This window comes from Bufo bufo, chromosome 3 (genome assembly GCF_905171765.1).
Source record: "Bufo bufo chromosome 3, aBufBuf1.1, whole genome shotgun sequence".
NCBI lineage: Eukaryota > Metazoa > Chordata > Amphibia > Anura > Bufonidae > Bufo > Bufo bufo.
Genome location: NC_053391.1, coordinates 529,299,726 through 529,323,154, shown reverse-complemented (window position 1 = coordinate 529,323,154; position 23,429 = coordinate 529,299,726). Strand labels below are relative to the sequence as shown.

General features: G+C 41.3%; 1 protein-coding gene across 1 annotated transcript in view; it reads right to left on the bottom strand.

The window, feature by feature from the left end:
* The window catches only part of DIAPH3 (diaphanous related formin 3), a 754,726-nt gene that overhangs the window by 398,699 nt on the left and 332,598 nt on the right, over positions 1-23,429 (bottom strand). The window contains 2 exon segments of the mRNA XM_040425381.1: positions 12,977-13,091; positions 16,250-16,546. Of these exon segments, the coding sequence (XP_040281315.1) occupies positions 12,977-13,091; positions 16,250-16,546 (412 nt within the window).

The window sequence follows — 23,429 nt, the reverse complement described above, 5'->3', positions numbered from 1 at the left end:
TTAGTTATCCAGCAGAACAAAAGCATGCACAGCATTTTTACAATGTCAGCGTGTCAATTAACAGTAGAAAAATAGTTAACTAGAAATGTACGGTACCTGGCTTGTGGCAAACAAAGAGAAGAGCATAAAGTTAGCATTTACGGTGCACATGATGTACAGGTGAAACTCGAAAAATTAGAATATTGTGCAAAAGTTATTTCAGTAATGCAACGTAAAATTAGAATATTGTGAAAAGGTTCAATGTTCTAGGCTGAAAGGGCCACACTCTAGTCAGCTAATTAATCCATACCCCCTGAGCAAAGGGTACCGGAGATTGTGACTTTGGGGTTTCATAAGCTGTAAGACATAATCATCCAAATTATAACAAATAAAGGCTTTGCATGTAATGAGTCTATCTCATATATTAGTTTCACCTTTTAAGTTGCGTTACTGAAATAAATGAACTTTGCACGATATTCTAATTTCTCGAGTTTCCCCTGTATTTTCTTCAGGTATAGTTATTAAAGATGACCCGTCCTCTCCTGACTTGTCTGTTTTCGTAAATGCTTGTATCCCCCATGAAACAGCAACTCCGGAGGGTCTCTACTTATAACTCTGCACTGTGTTGTCCTTCTGTTATTGACCAATGCGGAATGTCCCTGCACAATGTCACACTGCAGCTCTAACTGGACAGTGGCGGGCTATGTATGGACATACATTCACATTACAGGGAGTGCAGAATTATTAGGCAAGTTGTATTTTTGAGGATTAATTTTATTATTGAACAACCACCATGTTCTCAATGAACCCAAAAAACTCATTAATATCAAAGCTGAATATTTTTGGAAGTAGTTTTTAGTTTTAGCTATTTTAGGGGGATATCTGTGTGTGCAGGTGACTATTACTGTGCATAATTATTAGGCAACTTAACAAAAAACAAATATATACCCATTTCAATTATTTATTTTTACCAGTGAAACCAATATAACATCTCAACATTCACAAATATACATTTCTGACATTCAAAAACAAAACAAAAACAAATCAGTGACCAATATAGCCACCTTTCTTTGCAAGGACACTCAAAAGCCTGCCATCCATGGATTCTGTCAGTGTTTTGATCTGTTTACCATCAACATTGCGTGCAGCAGCAACCACAGCCTCCCAGACACTGTTCAGAGAGGTGTACTGTTTTCCCTCCTTGTAAATCTCACATTTGATGATGGACCACAGGTTCTTAATGGGGTTCAGATCAGGTGAACAAGGAGGCCATGTCATTAGATTTTCTTCTTTTATACCATTTCTTGCCAGCCACGCTGTGGAGTACTTGGACGCGTGTGATGGAGCATTGTCCTGCATGAAAATCATGTTTTTCTTGACTCCCTTGACTCCATCCTCAACCCGAAAAGGCCCCACAAGCTCATCTTTGATGATACCAGCCCAAACCAGTACTCCACCTCCACCTTGCTGGCGTCTGAGTCGGACTGGAGCTCTCTGCCCTTTACCAATCCAGCCACGGGCCCATCCATCTGGCCCATCAAGACTCACTCTCATTTCATCAGTCCATAAAACCTTAGAAAAATCAGTCTTGAGATATTTCTTGGCCCAGTCTTGACGTTTCAGCTTGTGTGTCTTGTTCAGTGGTGGTCGTCTTTCAGCCTTTCTTACCTTGGCCATGTCTCTGAGTATTGCAAACCTTGTGCTTTTGGGCACTCCAGTGATGTTGCAGCTCTGAAATATGGCCAAACTGGTGGCAAGTGGCATCTTGGCAGCTGCACGCTTGACTTTTCTCAGTTCATGGGCAGTTATTTTGCGCCTTGGTTTTTCCACACGCTTCTTGCGACCCTGTTGACTATTTTGAAAGAAACGCTTGATTGTTTGATGATCACGCTTCAGAAGCTTTGCAATTTTAAGAGTGCTGCATCCCTCTGCAAGATATCTCACTATTTTTGACTTTTCTGAGCCTGTCAAGTCCTTCTTTTGACCCATTTTGCCAAAGGAAAGGAAGTTGCCTAATAATTATGCACACCTAATATAGGGTGTTGATGTCATTAGACCACACCCCTTCTCATTACAGAGATGCACATCACCTAATATGCTTAATTGGTAGTAGGCTTTCGAGCCTATACAGCTTGGAGTAAGACAACATGCATAAAGAGGATGATGTGGTCAAAATACTCATTTGCCTAATAATTCTGCACGCAGTGTATAGCAGTTGCCAATCTATTCATACATTTCTAGGGGGAATAACCAAGAAACACAGACTTCTAAGAGCTCGTTCACACAGTTTTTTGTTGCCGGCGGAATTATATCAAGGACGCCCACGCTGAAATTTCAGCAGCCGCCGCCTGGTTTCTGCCTCCTATACATTTCAATGTAAGGCAGCGCTGAAGATTGTGAAGCCCTGGTTTAAAAAGTCCCATCTGCACTAGGAACAGATATGATTTACATGGAAATGAAAGCGGGGCATAAACCATTCAGCTGTCGGCGAAATTTTAGCATGGATGTCAGAGGCACAAAACGAGGTGTGGTGACAGGTCCTCTTTGATCCCTTCAGGACTCAGATTTTCCTTTTTTGCGTTTTTGTTTTTCACTACCCGCCTTCCCATAGTCCTAACTTTTTTATTTTTTCAATTCACATAGCCTTATGAGGGGTTATTTTTTGCGGGACAAGTTGTACTTTCTAATGGCACCGTTTACGGTTGCATACCATTTAGTAGGAAGTGTAAAAAAAATACCAAATGGGGGTAGAATTGGGGAAAAACGCAATTCTGATAAAGGTTATTATTTTTATTTTTTTACACTGTACACTAAGCGGTAAAATTGACCTGTTATCTTCATTCTCCAGGTCAGTACGGTTTCAACGATACCACACTTGTATAATTTTTCTTACTGAAAAAAAAAAGTAACCTTTGAGGAAAAAATAATAATATTATAACAATATCCTGACCCCTATAACTTTTTTGTAGTTAGCTGTATGGCGCAGTGTGAGGGCTCATTGTTTGCGGGACGATCTGTTCTTTTCAGTGATACCGCTTCCGGACTGCAAAAATGCCATGGTCACATTTGACCACGGCATCTGAAGGGTAAAATGTATGTGATAAGCCTTATGGCTGATCGCATACATGTGCCGCAGGTCTGCTATTAAAATAGCAGAAACCCAGTGGCTATGGCGCCCACTGCACGTGCGAGCAGGCGCCATGTTTACGTACCCGACTTCCACTGTACATATACGGCAGAGGTCCTTAAGGGGTTAAGCACATTTAGCTTTGCTTCATACTACAACAGAATATGCAGTGAAACATATCAAAACATGGCTACACCTTCATGTATTCATCACAGTCCAGTGAGAAATGAGAGGTTAAACCCAGAAAATAATAGAGGAAGGGGATGGAGAAGAGTAAAAAAAAAAAGGTACAAATCTACCACAGGATCACCATCTAGATTCAATAATCAAAATCACAGATTTGGGCCTGTACAATTAAAACATAGGGGCAGACTTATTAACACCGGCATTTTAGATGCCAGTCTTAATAAAGACCCATAGCTGGCGGTGGATCCGTCAGAGTTATGAAGAGGAGCAGGGCTCTTCATAACTTCGACGGATCCTCCGCCAGTTCTAAATGTAAGACAGCTTCTGAGCTGTCTTACCATTAGGCCTTTTTCTATGCCCTTCCCAGCCCACAATTTTATACTTGGCGTGAGCAGGAAGCACTAACTGTTGCACCGCAATCTGCGCCTTAAATACGCCTAATTTAGGCGTATTTCGGATTGATAAATGACCCCCCATAACTCATCATAAATGACTCCCCATAATCATATGACATACATCAAGTCCACAAATTCCTCATCACAATAATAAGGTACAAACCAGCAACGCCGAGCTGAATCCTTGTAAATACTAGAACAATCTCACTCAATTCGTAGTTTGTCACATGTGGATATTCATATTCGTTCTGCATGACTAGTGGTGCTGGAGGGCAGGAGCTGTCAGTCTGGCTGGTTTGCCCTACCCATAAAGCACTATTCCTTATTATGGTAGAAAGAGTATAACCTCACTTATGATTTATTAAAGGCTAGGGACATCTTCAGGGCAATTTCTTTATGATTGTATTTTTACTAAATCTTTTTCAAATTTGTGTGTCAGTGTATGCAGTCAGAAGATAAGAGCCACACATGAGCCATCAGATGTCGGGATAAAAAAAACCTAAGTGACAGCTTGCAAATAGACTAATTATTAACCCCTGTATTTCAGAAAAATTTAATAAAGAACAATTGAAAAAATGATTTTTAGCCTAAAAAAAAAAGTTGCCCTGAAGGTGTCCATAGCCTTTAAAGACCCTAGTAAAGCTGATGCATAGGGATTATGGTTAGGGCATACCAGGGAGAGACTGATGACTCCGGTGTTTACAAGGATTCAGCTCTGCATTGCTAGTTTATCATTGTAGTTAGGGACTTGTGGACTGATGTGTGGTCTACTGTGATGTCCATTGGTTGGCTACTCACTATTCTTAACATGGCTGTGATTTTATATAGTTTCACTGATTAAAAAAAATATCAATTCCTATTCATAACTCATGGTTCTTTACTAATGTCCTCTCTGGTACCATGTCTGTGTCATTCTATGTCTGCTGCCGGAGGACCTCATTTTCATACATAAAACGGCAATGTTATTTGGGGTTCATGTGATCCAGATTCTAAATCGGATGGAAATGCAATGGAGTCCATGTAATCGGTAATTTACTGCATGCTTCATCAGAGGCTGTGTATCAGATGTATTATTATAGAGGCTCTGCTCTCTCTGCAACTGCCACACTGTCGTACGTCAATGTCTGGTCCTGTCAACCAAAAGGCAGGGGTGCGGCAGTTGCAGAGAGATCTGAGCCTCTAGGAGGAAAGGCAACAGCCCTATTGCTCCTAGAGACTTATTTGCAAATATTAAAACATAATTTTTCTCAGCAATGTGAGCACATATGAACATGGGGTCAGCCAGTTTCATCGGTACAGATCTGCTGACAGATGCCCTTTAAGCTTAAGCTCATTTTTTCACCACATTTAGCATGGGTTCTACAGATTTGAGCCAGCGGTTTTCAGCATTTGGACTCATGGACTTGAACAGGACCATTTCAGCCCTCAATACAGCGTACAAAACAAAAACATTGTCATCTGCTTGGTTCTGAGTTAGGGCTCTTTCACACTTGCGTTGTTGGGTTCCGGCATAGAGTTCCGTCGTCGGGGCTCTATGCCGGAAGAATCCTGATCAGGATTATCCCAATGCATTCTGAATGGAGAGAAATCCGTTCAGGATGCATCAGGATGTCTTCAGTTCCGAAACGGAACGTTTTTTGGCCGGAGAAAATACTGCAGCATGCTGCGCTTTTTGCTCCGGCCAAAAATCCTGAACACTTGCCGCAAGGCCGGATCCGGAATTAATGCCCATTGAAAGGCATTAATCCGGATCCGGCCTTAAGCTAAACGTCGTTTCGGCGCATTACCGGATCCAACGTTTAGCTTTTTCTGAATGGTTACCATGGCTTCCAGGACGCTAAAGTCCTGGTTGCCATGGTAAGGTGTAGTAGGGAGCGGGGGAGCAGTATACTTACCATCCGTGTGGCTCCAGGGGCGCTTCAGAGTGACGTCAGGGCGCCCCATGCGCATGGATGACGTGTCGCATGGATCACGTCATCCATGCGCATGGGGCGCTCTGACATCATTCTGGAGCGCCCCGGGAGCCGCACGGACGGTAAGTATACTGCTCCCCCGCTCCCCACTACTACTATGGCAGCCAGGACTTTAATAGCGTCCTGGGTGCCATAGTAACACTGAACGTATTTTGAAGACGGATCCGTCTTCAAATGCTTTCAGTTCACTTGCGTTGTTACGGATCCGGCGGGCACCTCCGGCAAATGGAGTACACAACGGATCCGGACAACGCAAGTGTGAAAGAGCCCTTACATGGTAAGTTTTACAGATCAAGCTTCTCTCCAGATCAGAACTCAGTCCGATATACGGCAAGTGATAATAGGATGCCTTATCTTCTACAGACGTCGCATGCGTTTACCACTGTATTTTAACCTCATTGAAATGCAGACTTGTGTAAATGCCTAATATGCTTGTGTGCATGAGGCCTTGGTAGGGTGCTCAAATTGAGTTATTGTGCAAAATATCTTCAGGAAATTGTCACCCAACACTCATTATTACTTTCTTCCTATGTTTAATAGTAAGAATGCAAGCAGATAAAGTTAACAGATCAACCCAAGAAGACAAAAGACATCATCATAGCCCTCCAATTTTAATTAGAGCACTATACACCGAGACAATATTCTCAAATATTCCATTAGCAGAAATACAATTACCCACAAGCTCATTTATATAACAAAAATAGAGAGCCTCACTTGTAATTATATCCAGGATTTCTTCCTTCTCTCATTGAATTAGATTGAACTAGTGCAAAGACCAGATTAAACTATTTGAAAATCATTTTTCTATATATTCTATTGCTATTTTACAGTTTCCATTCTAAGCAAATTGTTAAATCCATTGAACAAGAATTTACGGTTTGATCTTGGACTCATTAACAATTTTACAGAGGCAATTTCCTCACAATGGGCAAATTAACATTTAAGCCTATAAAATTACAATCCATGAAAACAGATTTATTTTCTAGGGTTGGTGTTTAAAATGATCTAAAAATACCATGGTCGTACAGGATCGACGTGACAAATGGCTTAAATTACCACCACGCCATATTCTGTTTGTCTAGGTCTTGTCATTACTACATCTTAATGAAGAAATATGAAGTGGGTGTCATTTATACCGTGCATCAAACGCAAGCATAAACCCTCAAAATCACTTCACTAACACATGCATTATGTACTACTTGATGTACTCAACCACAATCACTGGGGCTTAGAAGGACAGCTTTATCTATGATGCTGTGGCGCGCCCACACTGGCATTTAGAACAGCAAGACAGAAGTTGGCACTGCTAACAATGTGGAGCCGCCAGGTATGGCAGCAGGCATAGATTTCAGGTGTGATTTTATGGCAGCTTTCAGGTGTGCCTGCATTTTTTTTTTTAGAAAAGTTTGAAGAGCATAAACGAGTCGCACATTACTCTTTGCAAATTTTCTACACCAGAAAACTTGCATAAAAGGGTCGATAAATGCTGCCTGTGTTCATCCATGACTGGGACCAGTTGAAACACAAGATAAGATATGAGAAAGAGCTAGTTGGGAACCTGTTCATCTGTTTTTACATGAGAGAGAAGAGTTTAAAAAACTACCGTATGTACAATGAAAAATAACATTTACAAATCTGCAATTCTGTTCAACACTCAGCGGTGGAGAAGTCTTATGTCTAAACAAGCAAGCAATCCTAAGTCTATGAGAAGCACCGTAGGTCAGGAACTCAACTAGGGCAGTATCAGAACAGAGCCTGTAGTTCTCTCAGAACTGCCCCATGCACAAAAAAAAGGGCATGAACACTAATTATCACACCCATTCCTTTCTAGTTGGGCCAATTGAGGATCTAATTGGTCATGTTGCATTTTTGTTCCCAGCACACCCTTAGATACCAGTGTCTAGGGTGCTTAGATATCAATCAGCTGTACTAAGTCTGTTCACCCAGAAGAGTCAAGAGCAAATATATGTAAAGGTTATTGAGGGATAACTGCTGGACATCTTGTGTGCACAGAAAGCAAAGAAGTATGATAATGAGAAACAATTAAAGGGGTTGTCCTAGGACAACGGCTGTCTACATACTGATTCAGGGCAGATGGATATCATAGAGGATGTACCCTGCTCTGAAACCCCTCTGAGTGGTAGAACAATGAAATTCTCTGTATGGACAGTCCCAATTATGGTGCCTTCATTGAATTACACAAATGGCCATTCCCCTCAATACTCGCCATTTCACTAAGTGGTCAAGGCTTTCCTCAAAATCAGCTGGGAGCAGTACCTGAAGGGATCAGCTGTCTGTGGATTCCCTCTGGAAAATGCAGTGGGCCGGGAACAGGGCCCAGGGAGCTCAACCATGCAGCTACCATTATGGAGGGGGCACCATGTAACGCTACATTTTTCCTCCCCATGGCCAGCCAGCTGATCAACTGTTTACCTGCGTCAGCCAAGGGATATGCCTGTCGGGAGCTGGAGATCTCGGGAGCTGGAGAGGATGACTTAAGATGATTACGGGGCTGGCCAGACAGAGGCGGAAGAGGAGTTAGGAGCACAAAGCGCCAAAGGACCTGGGCACTTACAGCCAGAACGCCGCCTGGGCACTTGTAAGCCCTCATTTGCATACCATTAAAACCTTGTTTTTGCAGCTTTAATATTGTGTGTGAATGCAAAAAGGCAATGGGAAAGGTGGCAGACTCATTTTGAGGACTGAAAGAATCCTTTTGCAGCGTAACATTACTGTTATGTTGATATAGCTGTTAATATAGGTCATAAATGTTTAGATTAAACTTATATTATCTTTTTGTGAATACACACACAAAATATATTTCCTAAAATAAAATGTAATACTGGTGAATAAACTAAAAATAATGCCTACAAACAGAAGGAAACCTCCACTTTCTAAAGTGAATATGACCCTAGAATTCACATATCTTCAGAATGCATTTAAATGCCACCTTATCAAATAGAACTCAGAATTGTTGGAAAGGATGTGCTATACTGAAGTGCAGGATTTATTTTCTTTAATAGACTAGATATATTACGAAGTAATGCTACCGCTATGTGAATGTCTTATAATGGCAAGTCTATTCATGAGGACTACATTTTAATATTCCCATGCTCATGAAACATGCACCTATAATTAATTTTCAACGTGAATTCTAAGTTTATTAAATTCCAATTTCTCTAGATGATATGGTCTGGAAATGGCAGTGGCTGCTGATGCTACTGAATACGAGGGGAAGGAGGCAGTATCACACAATGACAGATCTAAGGTCAACATGTGTGTCATTGTGGCACTGAACTCCTTAAGTGGATGAACTAAAGATATAAAACAGCACACAGAAATTGATCATGACAGCAAAGAGGGGAAACTTTCTATTCTAGCAGCAGGAACAAGAGTGACATCTTGTGACATTTCTATAAAGCAAACAAAAATCATAATAATGGCTTTCTATTCTGCAGAACCGTAGGAAAGGGACAAATTATGGATGTGCTATTGTGCATCTGAAAAATATATCTCAGAACCCCTAAAGGCAGGAACAAGACACAAAATAATAGCTATGGCATGAGGAACCTCACTGCAGTCCAAAAGGTGTAATTTATACTCATCTGGTAAAAATGGGAAAACCGCTAAATAAAGATGTTGATTGTAAGCAGTAAGACCGAGCAGCTAAACCTTACATTTTGCCTTTATATCACATTTCCACCACACATAAACACAGCACTGTGGTTTTATACAAAATACAAGGCACTAAAAATTCAGTTTTTTACTAGATTTCCGCAGCGGTGACAGATAGGATAGGCATACTCAAATGGAATCATTCTTTAAAGTATACACTCACCTAAAGAATTATTAGGAACACCATACTAATACGGTGTTGGACCCCCTTTTGCCTTCAGAACTTCCTTAATTCTACGTGGCATTGATTCAACAAGGTGCTGATAGCATTCTTTAGAAATGTTGGCCCATATTGATAGGATAGCATCTTGATGGAGATTTGAGGGATGCACATCCAGGGCACGAAGCTCCCGTTCCACCACATCCCAAAGATGCTCTATTGGGTTGAGATCTGGTGACTGTGGGGGCCATTTTAGTACAGTGAACTCATTGTCATGTTCAAGAAACCAATTTGAAATGATTCGAGCTTTGTGACATGGTGCATTATCCTGCTGGAAGTAGCCATCAGAGGATGGATACATGTTCTCAATCTGTTTACGCCAAATTCGGACTCTACCATTTGAATGTCTCAACAGAAATCGAGACTCATCAGACCAGGCAACATTTTTCCAGTCTTCAACAGTCCAATTTTGGTGAGCTCGTGCAAATTGTAGCCTCTTTTTCCTATTTGTAGTGGAGATGAGTGGTACCCGGTGGGGTCTTCTGCTGTTGTAGCCCATCCGCCTCAAGGTTGTGCGTGTTGTGGCTTCACAAATGCTTTGCTGCATACCTCGGTTGTAACGAGTGGTTATTTCAGTCAACGTTTCTCTTCTATCAGCTTGAATCAGTCGGCCCATTCTCCTCTGACCTCTAACATCCACAAGGCATTTTTGCCCACAGGACTGCCGCATACTGGATGTTTTTCCCTTTTCACACCATTCTTTGTAAACCCTAGAAATGGTTGTGTGTGAAAATCCCAGTAACTGAGCAGATTGTGAAATACTCAGACCGGCCCGTCTGGCACCAACAACCATGCCACGCTCAAAATTGCTTAAATCACCTTTCTTTCCCATTCTGACATTCAGTTTGGAGTTCAGGAGATTGTCTTGACCAGGACCACACCCCTAAATGCATTGAAGCAACTGCCATGTGATTGGTTGACTAGATAATTGCATTAATGAGAAATAGAACAGGTGTTCCTAATAAATCTTTAGGTGAGTGTATATCCTCAATGACCAGACAAATGATCTGTTCCAAAAGGTGCAGGGAGCTTCTGTTGGCATTCCCGTCACTACTGCTGTTATAGCGCAGCAATCAAGGCTATTTTTGCTACCAAAAAAATGGAGACTTCTAAAAGAACCCTGATAGACCCCATTAAAAGTTACTAGGGTATGTCAGTAGCCATTTGGATCCTTTATACGACTGATACAGTACAATGCATTGGCCTCTGATGAACAAGGCCTTACATATGAGTGTTCCTCTTCTGAATCTCTACAATCATTTATTTTCTGTTTGCAACCCAGAGCTGCTCTTGTAATTTAACTGGAGACTAAGAGCCCTTGTAGGTGGGCTCTTCTTCCCCCGTATACCAGTCAGTCGCTCAGTTATTTAGCTCATGATGATTGTACTTGCGGGTCCCACCTTTGGACAATGGGGTTGCCCCAACCTTTGTCTCACAGTTGTTAGAAATGGAGAGGTAGACAGGTGCACAGCTCTCTAAGTTTACTTCTACAGATGTGCGAATAATTGCCGAGCATGCTTGCTCACCTATTACTGGAACTCTAAAGAAGCAAAAGGGGGAACCCCATGTGTGTACGGCCAACCCTATGTCCACAGCAACTGTGAGATAGGTGTCAAAGAACCCCTGATATAAGATTGAGCTGGTCCAAGACATGTGCACCGGAGTCTTCAATAACTGGGATTAGGTAAGAAAAGGTGACAGATATTGTACAAGGCATGCGAAGATCTATAATTCTACTCCTCCACCAGCACTCCAAAATGTCAAAATCCTTCAAGTGAAACTGAGCTCTGTAGTAAAGGCATGTGCTGCCATTTGCACGGACATACTATATTGCACAAGAAATACACCTCTCTGACCTCTCGGACAGTATCAGTGCATCAGTCGCAGATTATAATAACCTGAATGCTTTCTCAACATAGAAACATAGAATGTGTCGGCAGATAAGAACCATTCGGCCCATCTAGTCTGCCCAATATACTAAATACTATGGATAGCCCCTTGCCCTATCTTATATGAAGGATGGCCTTATGCCTATCCCATGCATGCTTAAACTCCTCCACTGTATTTGCAGCTGCCACTTCTGCAGGAAGGCTATTCCATGCATCCACTACTCTCTCAGTAAAGTAATACTTCCTTATATTACTTTTAAACCTTTGCCCCTCTAATTTAAAACTATGTCCTCTTGTAGCAGTTTTTCTTCTTTTAAATATTCTTTCCTCTTCGCGGCCATAGGTTTTCTGCTCTGGGACTATTCCATCTACTGTCTCTTGTCCTTTCACCTCTGGTTTATTAGAAAACACCAGATATGTTGGACATACTCATGCAATCCCCTGAACAACAAATGCCAGATCTGACCAAGTCTACGTATTTTCGTTAATAAAGTTATGCATTTATATTATAAATGCGGTCAAGTGCCTTTTCAGCAGCACTAATGTCCTCCCCACCACAGCCTACAGACCAGTTTCCTTTAAAAAAAAGAAAAAAAGAAGAATAATTGAAAGTCAGATTGTACAAGACTTTAGTAGTAACCCTTTTATCACAGAGGTTTTGAACTGCTCATGCATGAACATACCAATCTTTGTAATTAATGGGATATTTTCTATGTTCATCTGCAGAATGGGAAGAAAAAAAATCCACCAATCGGTTGTTTAGAAAGCAGGGACTGACAGCGGGAGCAGCAGAACAGTGTTCCTTTGTACCAACAGGACATAACTTACATCCTGGAATTAAACTTTTAATGGGGATTTCACAAGTGAAATGTAACATGGTGAGTACCTGCAGGAAGCTTTCTGAAAAGTGAACATAAAAAATTATAAGGAAAAATTGTTATCAAGGTCGAGTTTGTTTTATGTTGTGATTAATTAGTGAAACTATATAGAATAAGATAAGTGATCAGCCACAGAACACACACTAAACTAAGACTTCAGACGAGATTTTATGCCTTAAAGTGGCAAACTCCCTGTACAAACAGGAGGAAACCAGAACCAGGGCAAACCTACTGTAGCCATGTGAATTCTGGACAAATTGGAAATGATGCATGCTCTTTGCTTATAGGTATGATATGGTAGAACCGAGACGTGGTTTAAAGCTCCTGGGCCCCAACAAAGAATCAGTACAGGGCCCCCAGCTAGCTCATGCCATTCTTAAGTGACGGGGACCTTTGGATCCCTTCAGTCCCAGGGTCTAAATGCGACTTCAACCTCTGCACCCCCTCTCTGGTCATAGATTTCCCACACATCTATATTCCACTTATCTGGAATCCGAAGCAGCAGCTTTATAGAAGATTAGAACTCATCATAGCCAATCAGCTGCTTGTCCAGAGCTTTTTATCTTGCAGATAGCAAACCAATGGGACTTGCAGAATATCATACATTCAACAGAATGACTGGCGTAAGTGTTATTTTGTGTTATTCCTCGTTACCTTTTCTTTGACATGAGAAGGTATTCTCCAGATGATAGAATAAATCCTTATCTTCAAATTTGTCCTCCTTTGCATTTACCCAGAAACAATTCTCTGTCATTTCATTTGGCCGAATCTGAAAAATGAATTTACAAAATATAAGTTTTAATTTTCATTCTACTTCCCCTTCTAAATAAGACATTATCAAATAACAAATCTCACCATTAAATGAGTTTATTAAAATTCTACTATTATTTATTTGGCATCTCATCCGCGCCAGCTGCCTCCCATTCCCTGGTAATATTTAAACAATCTTCTGTAGTTCATGATTTCCTGAGCTCGAAGACTTTTGACTTTTTAAAACAACATTGCTTATGACAAATGTCTGTTGTCAAAGAAAAATTCTAATCTGCTTAAGGCAGAGCTGATAAAAGACTTTGTTAGTTAAAAGGGAAAAATGTGCATGGAATAGAAATGCACGGAGATATCTGAAGACTTGCACTCTTTCAGTGAAACCAGTCATCTGTCCCTTGCAATGCACAGAATAAAACGGGATTTTATTTTTACCGGTAATCTACAACATAATTTGAGATATATTGATAATCAAAAAAATGTTCGATATTTTACACTTTTTATGATCTAACAGAGATTGGCAGAGGGTAAACGCTCTGCTGGGAACAAGGCAACAAGCACCACATTTTCTAGGATTGTGGGGGTCCCAGTGGATGATGCCCCACCAATGACCATAAATGTCACATGTAGGATAACCCATTGAAAAGGTCCATCAACATCTGCTGACAGCCCATACAACAGGAAGTTACATAAGTATTTTCCATCTGCCAGAATTCAAGAAGTTTTGGACTTGCATGGTGCATAATACCTACATAGTACATACACAAGTTATTGGGGTGACGTGGTCAGCTATGCAGACGGAGACAGCGGATGAAGCAGTCACATGTGTATGTAACTGGACTGCTCTTTGATCAATGAAGGTCTCCACTGCTTACCTCAGGGACAGATCTTCTTGTATTGTGCAATCGGTGAATGATGGAATAAGTTGCATAATTTCATACTGTATGCGCTTTAGGTCAATTCTTTTTAATTGCTATCTATCTGGGCATACCAGCAAAATTGTTTTAGGATGCTTAGAACAGTGATGGCTAACTCCCGGCACTCCAGTCAAACTACGACTCTCAGCATGCTACATTAATTTCTATGGAGTTCTGAGAACAGTCAAGCAAGTGCATATCTTGGGAGTTGTAGTTTTACCACAGATAGAGTGCCAGAGGTTAGCCATCACAGGCTTAGAATATTGGTGATGTTCATAGCAGGATACTTAACAGTCAATCAAATAACGAAATAAAAAATTTACAAGAGAGAAAAATCTCTTTGGTTCGAATGTTTGATCACTGTTTCTGTCATTACTAGAAAAATTCAACCTGGTACAGCAATTCACGTACCACTTAAAACTACATTTGTATTTCTCGATCAATCATTAATAACTAGAAGAGACTTCAGATCTAATATATCCTCGGTGCTATCTCATTTAAGTCTGCGCTCCTAAAAGCTCTGTCTATACAGTTCATTATTTCTACAACTTGATTGTCCTGTTGCAGTAATTCACAGCCTTTTTACCCTGCCCAATATTAGGGACGATTATTGTGTTTGAATGATTGTACACGCTGGTTTAAAGCTGCCACTGATCACTGAGTAAGCAAAATGCTTGCTCATTGGGTGAGACAGTCGTTGAAGCCGACAAGTAAATTATCCTTTCTGGGCAGCAGATCGTGCTGTCTAAATAACATTCTGCTGCCCAGAAACTAGGTAGCCATCGCTCATCAGTGGAGGTGATCACTGTATGTAAGTGCAGTGCTTCACCTCCACTGAATGAGCAGCCGATTGTCTGGAAGGAACGGTTGCTTCCCGATAACTGACTGCAGGTCAGAGTGTGTAAATCAGCATTTACCCTGGTCATAAACATCTTAAACTGGCCGTACACATTAGATGTTTGTCAATCAAAACTCCCATTTTCATTGAGGACACTCAACCATTTCTTATGTATTGGGGCTTCCAGACTTTCCTCCTATAACAGATGTTGGGGGACATATAGACCAGACATGCTGGATTTCTACTGCCCAATCGGTTTGTTCTTAGGAAGATAAGCCACACTGCCAGACAACTCAGCTCTTCCTACTGAGGACACATTCATGCTCAGCTGGAGCATATATGTTTATGGGGGAGGGGGATACGGAAGTGTTAGGCTTGTCTCACATATGCGTGAAACAGATCTGGCATATCTGACGGGTTGCGGCTGGATCTCCACCAGCCCCTATTAAAGTCAAAGGGACCGGATGGAATACTGGCAGCGCACAGTTGCGCCCGGCACCGATGGATGCGGTAGGCTGTTCATGGCCAGAACAGCCTGCCACATCTGTTTCACGCATATGTGAAACAGCAATTAGATATTGGCCAAATGAGAGCTTGGCAGACAGTGATCGTAAAAGGGTTGTCCCATCTGGACATCTATGCATACCCACAGGACATAAAAATCAAATAGGTGTCACATCTCTCCTCGCTGCAGGAACAGGCTCAATAGAAAATAGTCATAGATATACCGCAATAACATCAGTTTTTTCAAAGTGAAGGTACACTTCAAGTATATGCCGACCTTACTAAAGAAGGCCATATTTGTGCACAAAGTCACGTACTTCTGTACATAGGACACATTTTAAAAGAATAACAATAAAGTGAACAGAACAATTCAATATGAAAAGATGAAGACATTTCCAGTTATGAATAATACAAAAGTCAAAATAGGTATTTCTAAATCAACTAAAAACCAGAGAATTAGTAATGCTGGATTAACATTCAAACCTCTCTTCCAACAAACAATCACATCACAATATTTCACTTCAAAGAGACATGCAGCTGTGTGATAATATTGAGGACTATGAAGTACTACAGTAATGGCAAGGCAGAGAGGTTAATCTATGCTTCCAAACAATAGGTGACTGTGTCCTTGGACTCAAAAAGGTTGTCATGTCATGAGATCATTATTCTACTTGTGCCAAGACGGCTCGAGTGCATACATAATTTCAGTTTGTAAGACATAACCAGGCTGTGGAATCCACAAGGACTTTCCTTGAGAATTTATGAATGAATATTACATTAATTCAGCATTTCTGAAAAACATCAACTGTGATAAGACTCTACTGCCATGCAGGTGTCACACTTAATAACTAGCATTGTATAACACTCAACATTATATTGTAAGTAGACAAATAAAAATAATACTTTTTGCCAATTTAGCCTCTTCATTCCCATTTCTGGTTTGAACTCTCTTTTAGGTTTTAAGCCAAAAGGGAGAGACTTAGCAGGAGGGGAATACTGCCCTGGACCAAACCCAGGCAATGGTGGAGCTCCAGGACGTCCTCCAGCCATAGGAGGTGGTGGAGGCGGTGGGGGTGGTGGTGGAGGCGGTGGGGGTGGTGGTGGAGGCGGTGGTGGTGGAGGCACAGATCCAAATGCTGGTCCAGGTGGTGGTGGAGCTTTTGGGGCTTCTGGATGTGGCAATTTTGCAGAGATACCATACTGGAAAAGAAAAGAAATTAAATTAAAATAAAAGTACAAATTTAAGCAAATATGAGCGAGACTGTGGAGCATAAATACCCCCAGACAGATATGGTACATATACAAACATTCAGCTGAAAATAGGTATTTGAAAATAATTAGAGAAATTTACTACAGTCTGCATGCATTATATTGGGGTAAACAAATCCCAAAATTTAGCACAAAACTAATTTTTTTCTTCCATTTTTCACCACTTAATATTTTTGTCAAAAAATGGGCCGGGCTTAACAGAAGGGACTAGGCCTCCATAGGCTATTAGATCTACTATAATTTAAGCCAGAAATATATGTAAAATTATTACACAAATACATGCAAATACATACAGAGGACCTGTCCCCACAAAATGCAATCTTCAGGCATCATGTTAAAGAGCAGGAGAAGAGGAGCACATTGATATATTTCTGGGAAAATATTCAGTAAAACCTGAAATTTACACATTTATATCTTTGCTTTTCTGCCTGCTGTGAATACGGTACAGGAGGGAGGGGTTATCGGTGATTGAAAACATTGTGTAGAGGTCACTGATAACACCTACCTCCTGTACCAATAGCGCTTCACAGGAAGTGGAAAAACCAAAGATATAAATGAATTAAGTACAAGTTTTATTAAATATGAAGGGCTTCACTTTGACCTTCACAGCCGCCTTCCCATTTAACCCCTTAAGGACACAACCTTAGTTCACCTTAAGGACCAGGCCATTTTTTGCAAATCTGACCAGTGTCACTTTAAGTGGTGATAACTTTAAAACACTGACTTATCCAGGCCATTCTGAGATTGTTTATTCGTCACATATTGTACTTCATGACACTGGTAAAACGAAGTAAAAAAAAAATAATTATTTATAAAAAAATAACAAATTTACAAAAAAATATAAAAAAATTGCAAATTTCAAAGTTTCAATTTCTCTACTTCTATAATACATAGTAATACCTACAAAAATAGTTATTACTTTACATTCCCCATATGTCTACTTCATGTTTGGATCAATTTGAGAATGATATTTTATTTTTGGGGGACGTTACAAGGATTAGAAGCTTAGAATCAAATCTTGAAATTTTTCGGAAATTTTCAAAAACCCACTTTTCAAGGACTAGTTCAGGTCTGAAGTCACTTTGTGAGGCTTACATAATAGAAACCACCCCTCAAGGTATTCAAAACTGATTTTACAAACGTCGTTAACCCTTTAGGTGTTCTACAAGAGTTAATGGCAAATAGTGATAAAATTTTAGAATTGAGATTTTTTGGCAAATTTTCCATTTTAATATATTTTTTCCAGTAACAAAGCAAGGGTTAACAGCCAAACAAAATGCTATATTTATTGCCTCGATTCTGTCGTTTGCAAAAACACCCCCTATATGTGGCCGTAAACTACTGTACTGGCACACAGTAGGGCGTAGAGGGAAAGGTGCGCCGTATGGTTTTTGGAAGGCAGATTTTGCTGGACTGGTTTATTTACACCATGTCCCATTTGAAGCCCCCCTGATGCACCCCTAGAGTAGAAACTCCATAAAAGTGACCCCATCTAAGAAACTACACTCCTCAAGGTATTCAAAACTGATTTAACAAACTTTGTTAACCCTTTAGGTGTTGCACAAGATTTAATGGAACGTAGAGATACAATTTCAAAATTTCACTTTTTTGGCAGATTTTCCATTTTAATATTTTTTTTCCAGTTACAAAGCAAGGGTTAACAGCCAAACAAAACTTATTATTTATGGCCCTGATTCTGTAGTTTACAGAAACACCCCATATGTGGTCGTAAACCGCTGTACGGGCACACGGCAGGGCGCAGAAGGAAAGGAATGCCATACGGTTTTTGGAAGGCAGATTTTGCTGGACTGTTTTTTTTGACACCATGTCCCATTTGAAGCCCCCCTGATGCACCCCTAGAGTAGAAACTCCAAAAAAGTGACCCCATTTTAGAAACTACGGGATAGGGTGGCATTTTTGTTGGTACTAGTTTTGGGTACATAGGATTTTTGGTTGCACTATATTACACTTTTTGTGAGGCAAGGTAACGAGAAATAGCTTTTTTGGCACAGTTTTTTTTAGTTATTTACAACATTCATCTGACAGGTTAGATCATGTAGTATTTTTATAGAGCAGGTTGTCACGGACGCGGCGTCACCTAATATGTATACAATTTTTTTATTTATGTAAGTTTTACACAATGATTTCATTTTTGAAACAAAAAAAAATCATGTTTTAGTGTCTCCATAGTCTGAGAGCCATTGTTTTTACAGTTTTTGGGAAATAATCTTAGGTAGGGTCTCATTTTTTGTGGGATGAGGTTTGATTGGCACTATATTGGGGTGCATATGACTTTTTGATTGCTTGCTATTACACTTTTTGTGACGTAAGATGACAAAAAAAATTGCTTTTTTACACAGTTTTTATTTTTTTACGGTGGCCACCTGAGGGGTTAGGTCATGGGATATTTTTATAGAGCCGGGCGATACCTAATATGTATACTTTTTTTTTACCCAGACCCACTTGGTTCTTGAAGATCCAGTGGGTCTGATGTCTGTATAATACAGTACAGTACACTATATAGTGTATTGTACTGTATTTTACTTACACTTTGTCTGAACAGATCTATGCCTTTAGCACAGATCTGTTTAGCACCATGGACAGCAGGATGCCTGAGAAGGTGTCCTGTTGCCATGGGAACCTTCCGCGTCTGCCACAACTGAGCAGACGGGGAAGGGAAAGGAGGGGGGCTGTCTGGGGGCTCCCTCCCTCTGTGACACCATCCTGTCTGGGGGCTGCAAAGGCACAGCAGCCCCCCAATGGGAGAGGGAGGGAGCTCCCTGACTGTTAACCTTTTCCATACAGCGGTCCGTACGGACCGCGGTATGGAAAAGGTTAAACGGCTGACATCACAGCACAGATGTCAGCCGTTTATACCAGAGTGTCAGCAATGTGCTGACACTCTGGTATAACCACTGGACACCAATGAATATTCAAGAGGGGGCGGGCGGGGGATCGCGATCCCGCCTGCACATCTCCCCCCCCTTCCTGCATAAAATCATTCAGGGGTGTAGGGGGGTTGAAAAATATATATTTTCGGGGGACCACGGGGATCAGGGACCGTCAGGGACTGCGGGGATCAGAAACTGCAGAAAGCGCAGCAAACCGCAGGTCTGAATTGACCTGCGGTTTGCTGCGATCGCCGACATGGGGGGGGTCACGGGAACAATGATTTGAGCAGGCACCTTGTTCCGATACCTCATGTGTCCTTAAGGACTCGGGAAACATGCCGTACCGGTACGTCATGTGTCCTTAAGGGGTTAACAGTGAGTTTTAAAGCACAACACCCCCTTGACAATGACCTCCACAGGGGCCCGCCCCCTTAACAGCGGCCTTTACAGCAATCTGCCCCTTAACACTGACCTCCATAGTGGACCATCCCCTTAACTGTGACTTCCCCAGCAGCCTGCCCCTAGGGTGGCCAGAGGTCCAGTTTTAGGCAGGACAGTCCGGCTTTCATACTACTTGTCCTCAGATCACCCCAGTTTTAGGCAGGACAGTCCGGCTTTCATACTACTTGTCCTCCGTCTGGCGCAGGGCATGGACGGACACAGGGATGTAATGTTGAACAGCTCACTCTCAGACAGCAGCACTGTGCTGTCTGAGCGTGAGCTGCAGGGAGAAAGTCACTCTGACTCCCACCCCTGCAGCTGACAGAAGTTGATTTTTAACTTCATTTTTTCAATCCCTGTCGGCTGAGGTGTGGGCATGGCCTAATCGGATGAAGGGCACGGCTTAGCGGGACCTAGAAGTTGATTTTTAACTTCATTTTTCCAATCCGTCAGCTGAGGAGGGGGCATGGCCTAACCAGATTGGGGGCGTGTACTTTTGAACAGCTCACTCTAAGGGTAGTTTTACACTAGCGTTTTTGTTTTCCGGAATTAAGTTACGTCACAGGAGCTCAATACCAGAAAAAAAATGATCAGTTTAATCCTAATGCATTCTGAATAGAAAGCAATTCGTTCAGGATGCAACAGTTCAGTCCCTTTTATGTTTAATGCTGCAGTTTTATCTCCCGCCAAAAATACTGAACACTTGCCGGAATGCCGGCATTAAAAGGGTTTCTGTCACCTGAAAAATGGGTATTAGGTTGGCTGACATTAGCGATGTGCTAATGTCAGCTGAACATAACTATATTAGTGCCATCTCACTGCCTAAAGCCTTTATTGAGAAAAACAAACTTTTATAATATGCTAATTAGCCTCTAGGAGCAGGGGGGGGCATTGCACCTGCTCCTTGAGGCTCTGTTTGCCCACCTCTTTTCACGCCCTTCTTCTCTTGATTTACAGGTCCAGGGCAGCGCTGTTCTCCACCCGCCGGCCGTGTCTGCAGATTAAATCTCGCGCAGCGAAGAAGCCAGCAGCCGCCGAGCATCTCTCCCTCACTACGCCTGCGCCGAATACTGAACGGCGCGAGATTTACACTGCAGACACGGCCAGCAGAACGGCCATTGACTAGCCAGCAACAGTGAAGTGCATGATTATGGCACGTCATACTTTCGATCTAGCGGGGACTGAGAGAGGTGATGATGGGAGCTCTATTTAAGCCCGGCTCCCTGACTGTAAATATGAAAAGGAGATCCTGGTCTTCGAGAACCCCTTTAGTCCCACAAAACAGAGTGATGATCAGGTAATAATTAAAGTTCTAAAATAAACCTTCAAGACAGCGGCTCGTGCCAACCACATTTTAATGCACAGTCTGTCTAAAGGGGTCACTAATACAGCTAAAATGAAAACGGAAGCAATTTTGTCAATACTCTTGGTAAAAAGGAACGTCCTGTGGAACATGAAGTGTGATCTATCAGCATCACGACATGGCGTAAGAAGTTCTTGAGATTTAGTTTAGTGGGAAAAATGTTAGGAGTCCAGTGGGCGGTTTTAAGCAGTGAACAACATACTTTCTTTTATGATCATACTCGGAAGGCTTAAAATTCTTGAATAGGATCGCCTACTGGACTTCTAACCATAGAAAGTGCAGGGATTTCCAGGTGCCAGCAGCTGGATAGCATTTTCACATTGACAGATTCCCTGTAAATACCCTATAATATCACATCTGGAGGAATGCATCTCCAATGTTCACAGGCTACAGACACAAACCCTATGCAGTCGGATCTTGCACTCACACAGCTTTCCATCTAATTCTTTATTTATTGCTTACATACAAACATAGGTCGACCTAAGTGACAGACGGACAGCAGAAAGACTGTAGGAAAAAAAGCACAGTGTTTCTAGTAGATAAAAATTTTGAAATATTTAGATCTGCACATGTCATGTAAACACCTACAACAGAATTTTTTTGCATTGATTTTTCAGGACAATAGGATATTTTATACAAGACGAGTTACATACAACAGTCTAATGCACATTTATAAGGTTAACAAGCAAGACAAAGGGGAAAGAATAAAGGGAGAATAACAGCAGGATGATCTTCAATAATCAGCTCTTACGCTTTGCATCACCTTGGTTCCAATAATTTTCAACCTCATAGTTATAGTGAATATAAAAAGTCTACACACCCCTGTTAAAATGTCAGGTCTCTGTTATGTAAAAAAAATGAGACAACGATAAATCATATCAGAACTTTTTCCACCTTTAATGTGACCTATAAACTGTATAAACTATACTGTATAAAGCACCTTTTGATTTTATTACAGCACAGTCTTTTTGGGTATGAGTATCAGCATGGCACATTTTGACTTGGCAAGATTTGCCCACTCTTCTTTCCAAAAACATTCCAAATCTGTCAGATTGCGAGGGCATCTCCTGTGCACAGCCCTTTTCAGATCACCCCACAGATTTTCAATCGGATTCAGGTCTGGGCTTTAATCTTCTTCTGGTGAAGCCATTTCTTTGTTGATTTGGATGTATGCTTTAGGTCCTTGTCATGCTGAAAGATTAAGTTCCTCTTCATGGTCAGCTTTCTAGCAGAAGCCTGAAGGTTTTGTGCCAATATTGACAGGTATTTGGACTGTTCTAATTCCCTCTAGCTTAACTAAGGCCCGAGTTCCAGCTGAAGAAAAACAGCCCCAAAGCATGATGCTGCCACCACCATGCTTCACTGTGGGTATGGTGTTCTTTTGGTGATGTGCAGTGTTGTTTTTGCGCCAAACATATCTTTTGGAATTATGGCCAAAAAGTTCAACCTTGGTCCCATCAGACCATAATACCTTTTCCCACATTCTTTTGGGAGACTTCAGATGTGTTTTTGCAAAATGTAGCCTGGCTTGGATATTCCTGCAGCTCCTTTAATGTTGTTGTCGGCCTCTTGGTAGCCTCCCAGACAAGTTTTCTTCTCGTCTTTTCATAAATTTTGGAGGGACGTCCAGTTCTTGGTAATGTCACTGTTGAGCCATATTTTCTCCACTTGATGATGACTGTCTTCACTGTGTTCCATGGTATATCTAATGCCTTGGAAATTCTTTTGTACCCTTCTCCTGACTGATACCTTTTAACAATGAGATCCCTCTGATGCTTTGGAAGCTCTCTGTGGACCATGGCTTTTGCTGTGGGATGCGACAAAAAATTTCAGGAAAGACCAACTAGAGCAGCTGAACTTTATTTTGGGTTAATCAGAGGCACTTAAAATGATGGCAGGTGTATGCTGACTCCTATTTAACATGATTTTGAATGTGATTGCATAATTCTGAACACAGCTACATCCCCAGTTATAAGAGGGTATGCACACTTATGCAACCACATTATTTTAGTTTCTTTTGTTTTCTTCCCTCAACCTAAAAGATTTCAGTTTGTTTTTCAATTGAGTTGTACAGTTTATAGGTCACATTAAAGGTGGAAAAAGTTCTGAAATGATTTAT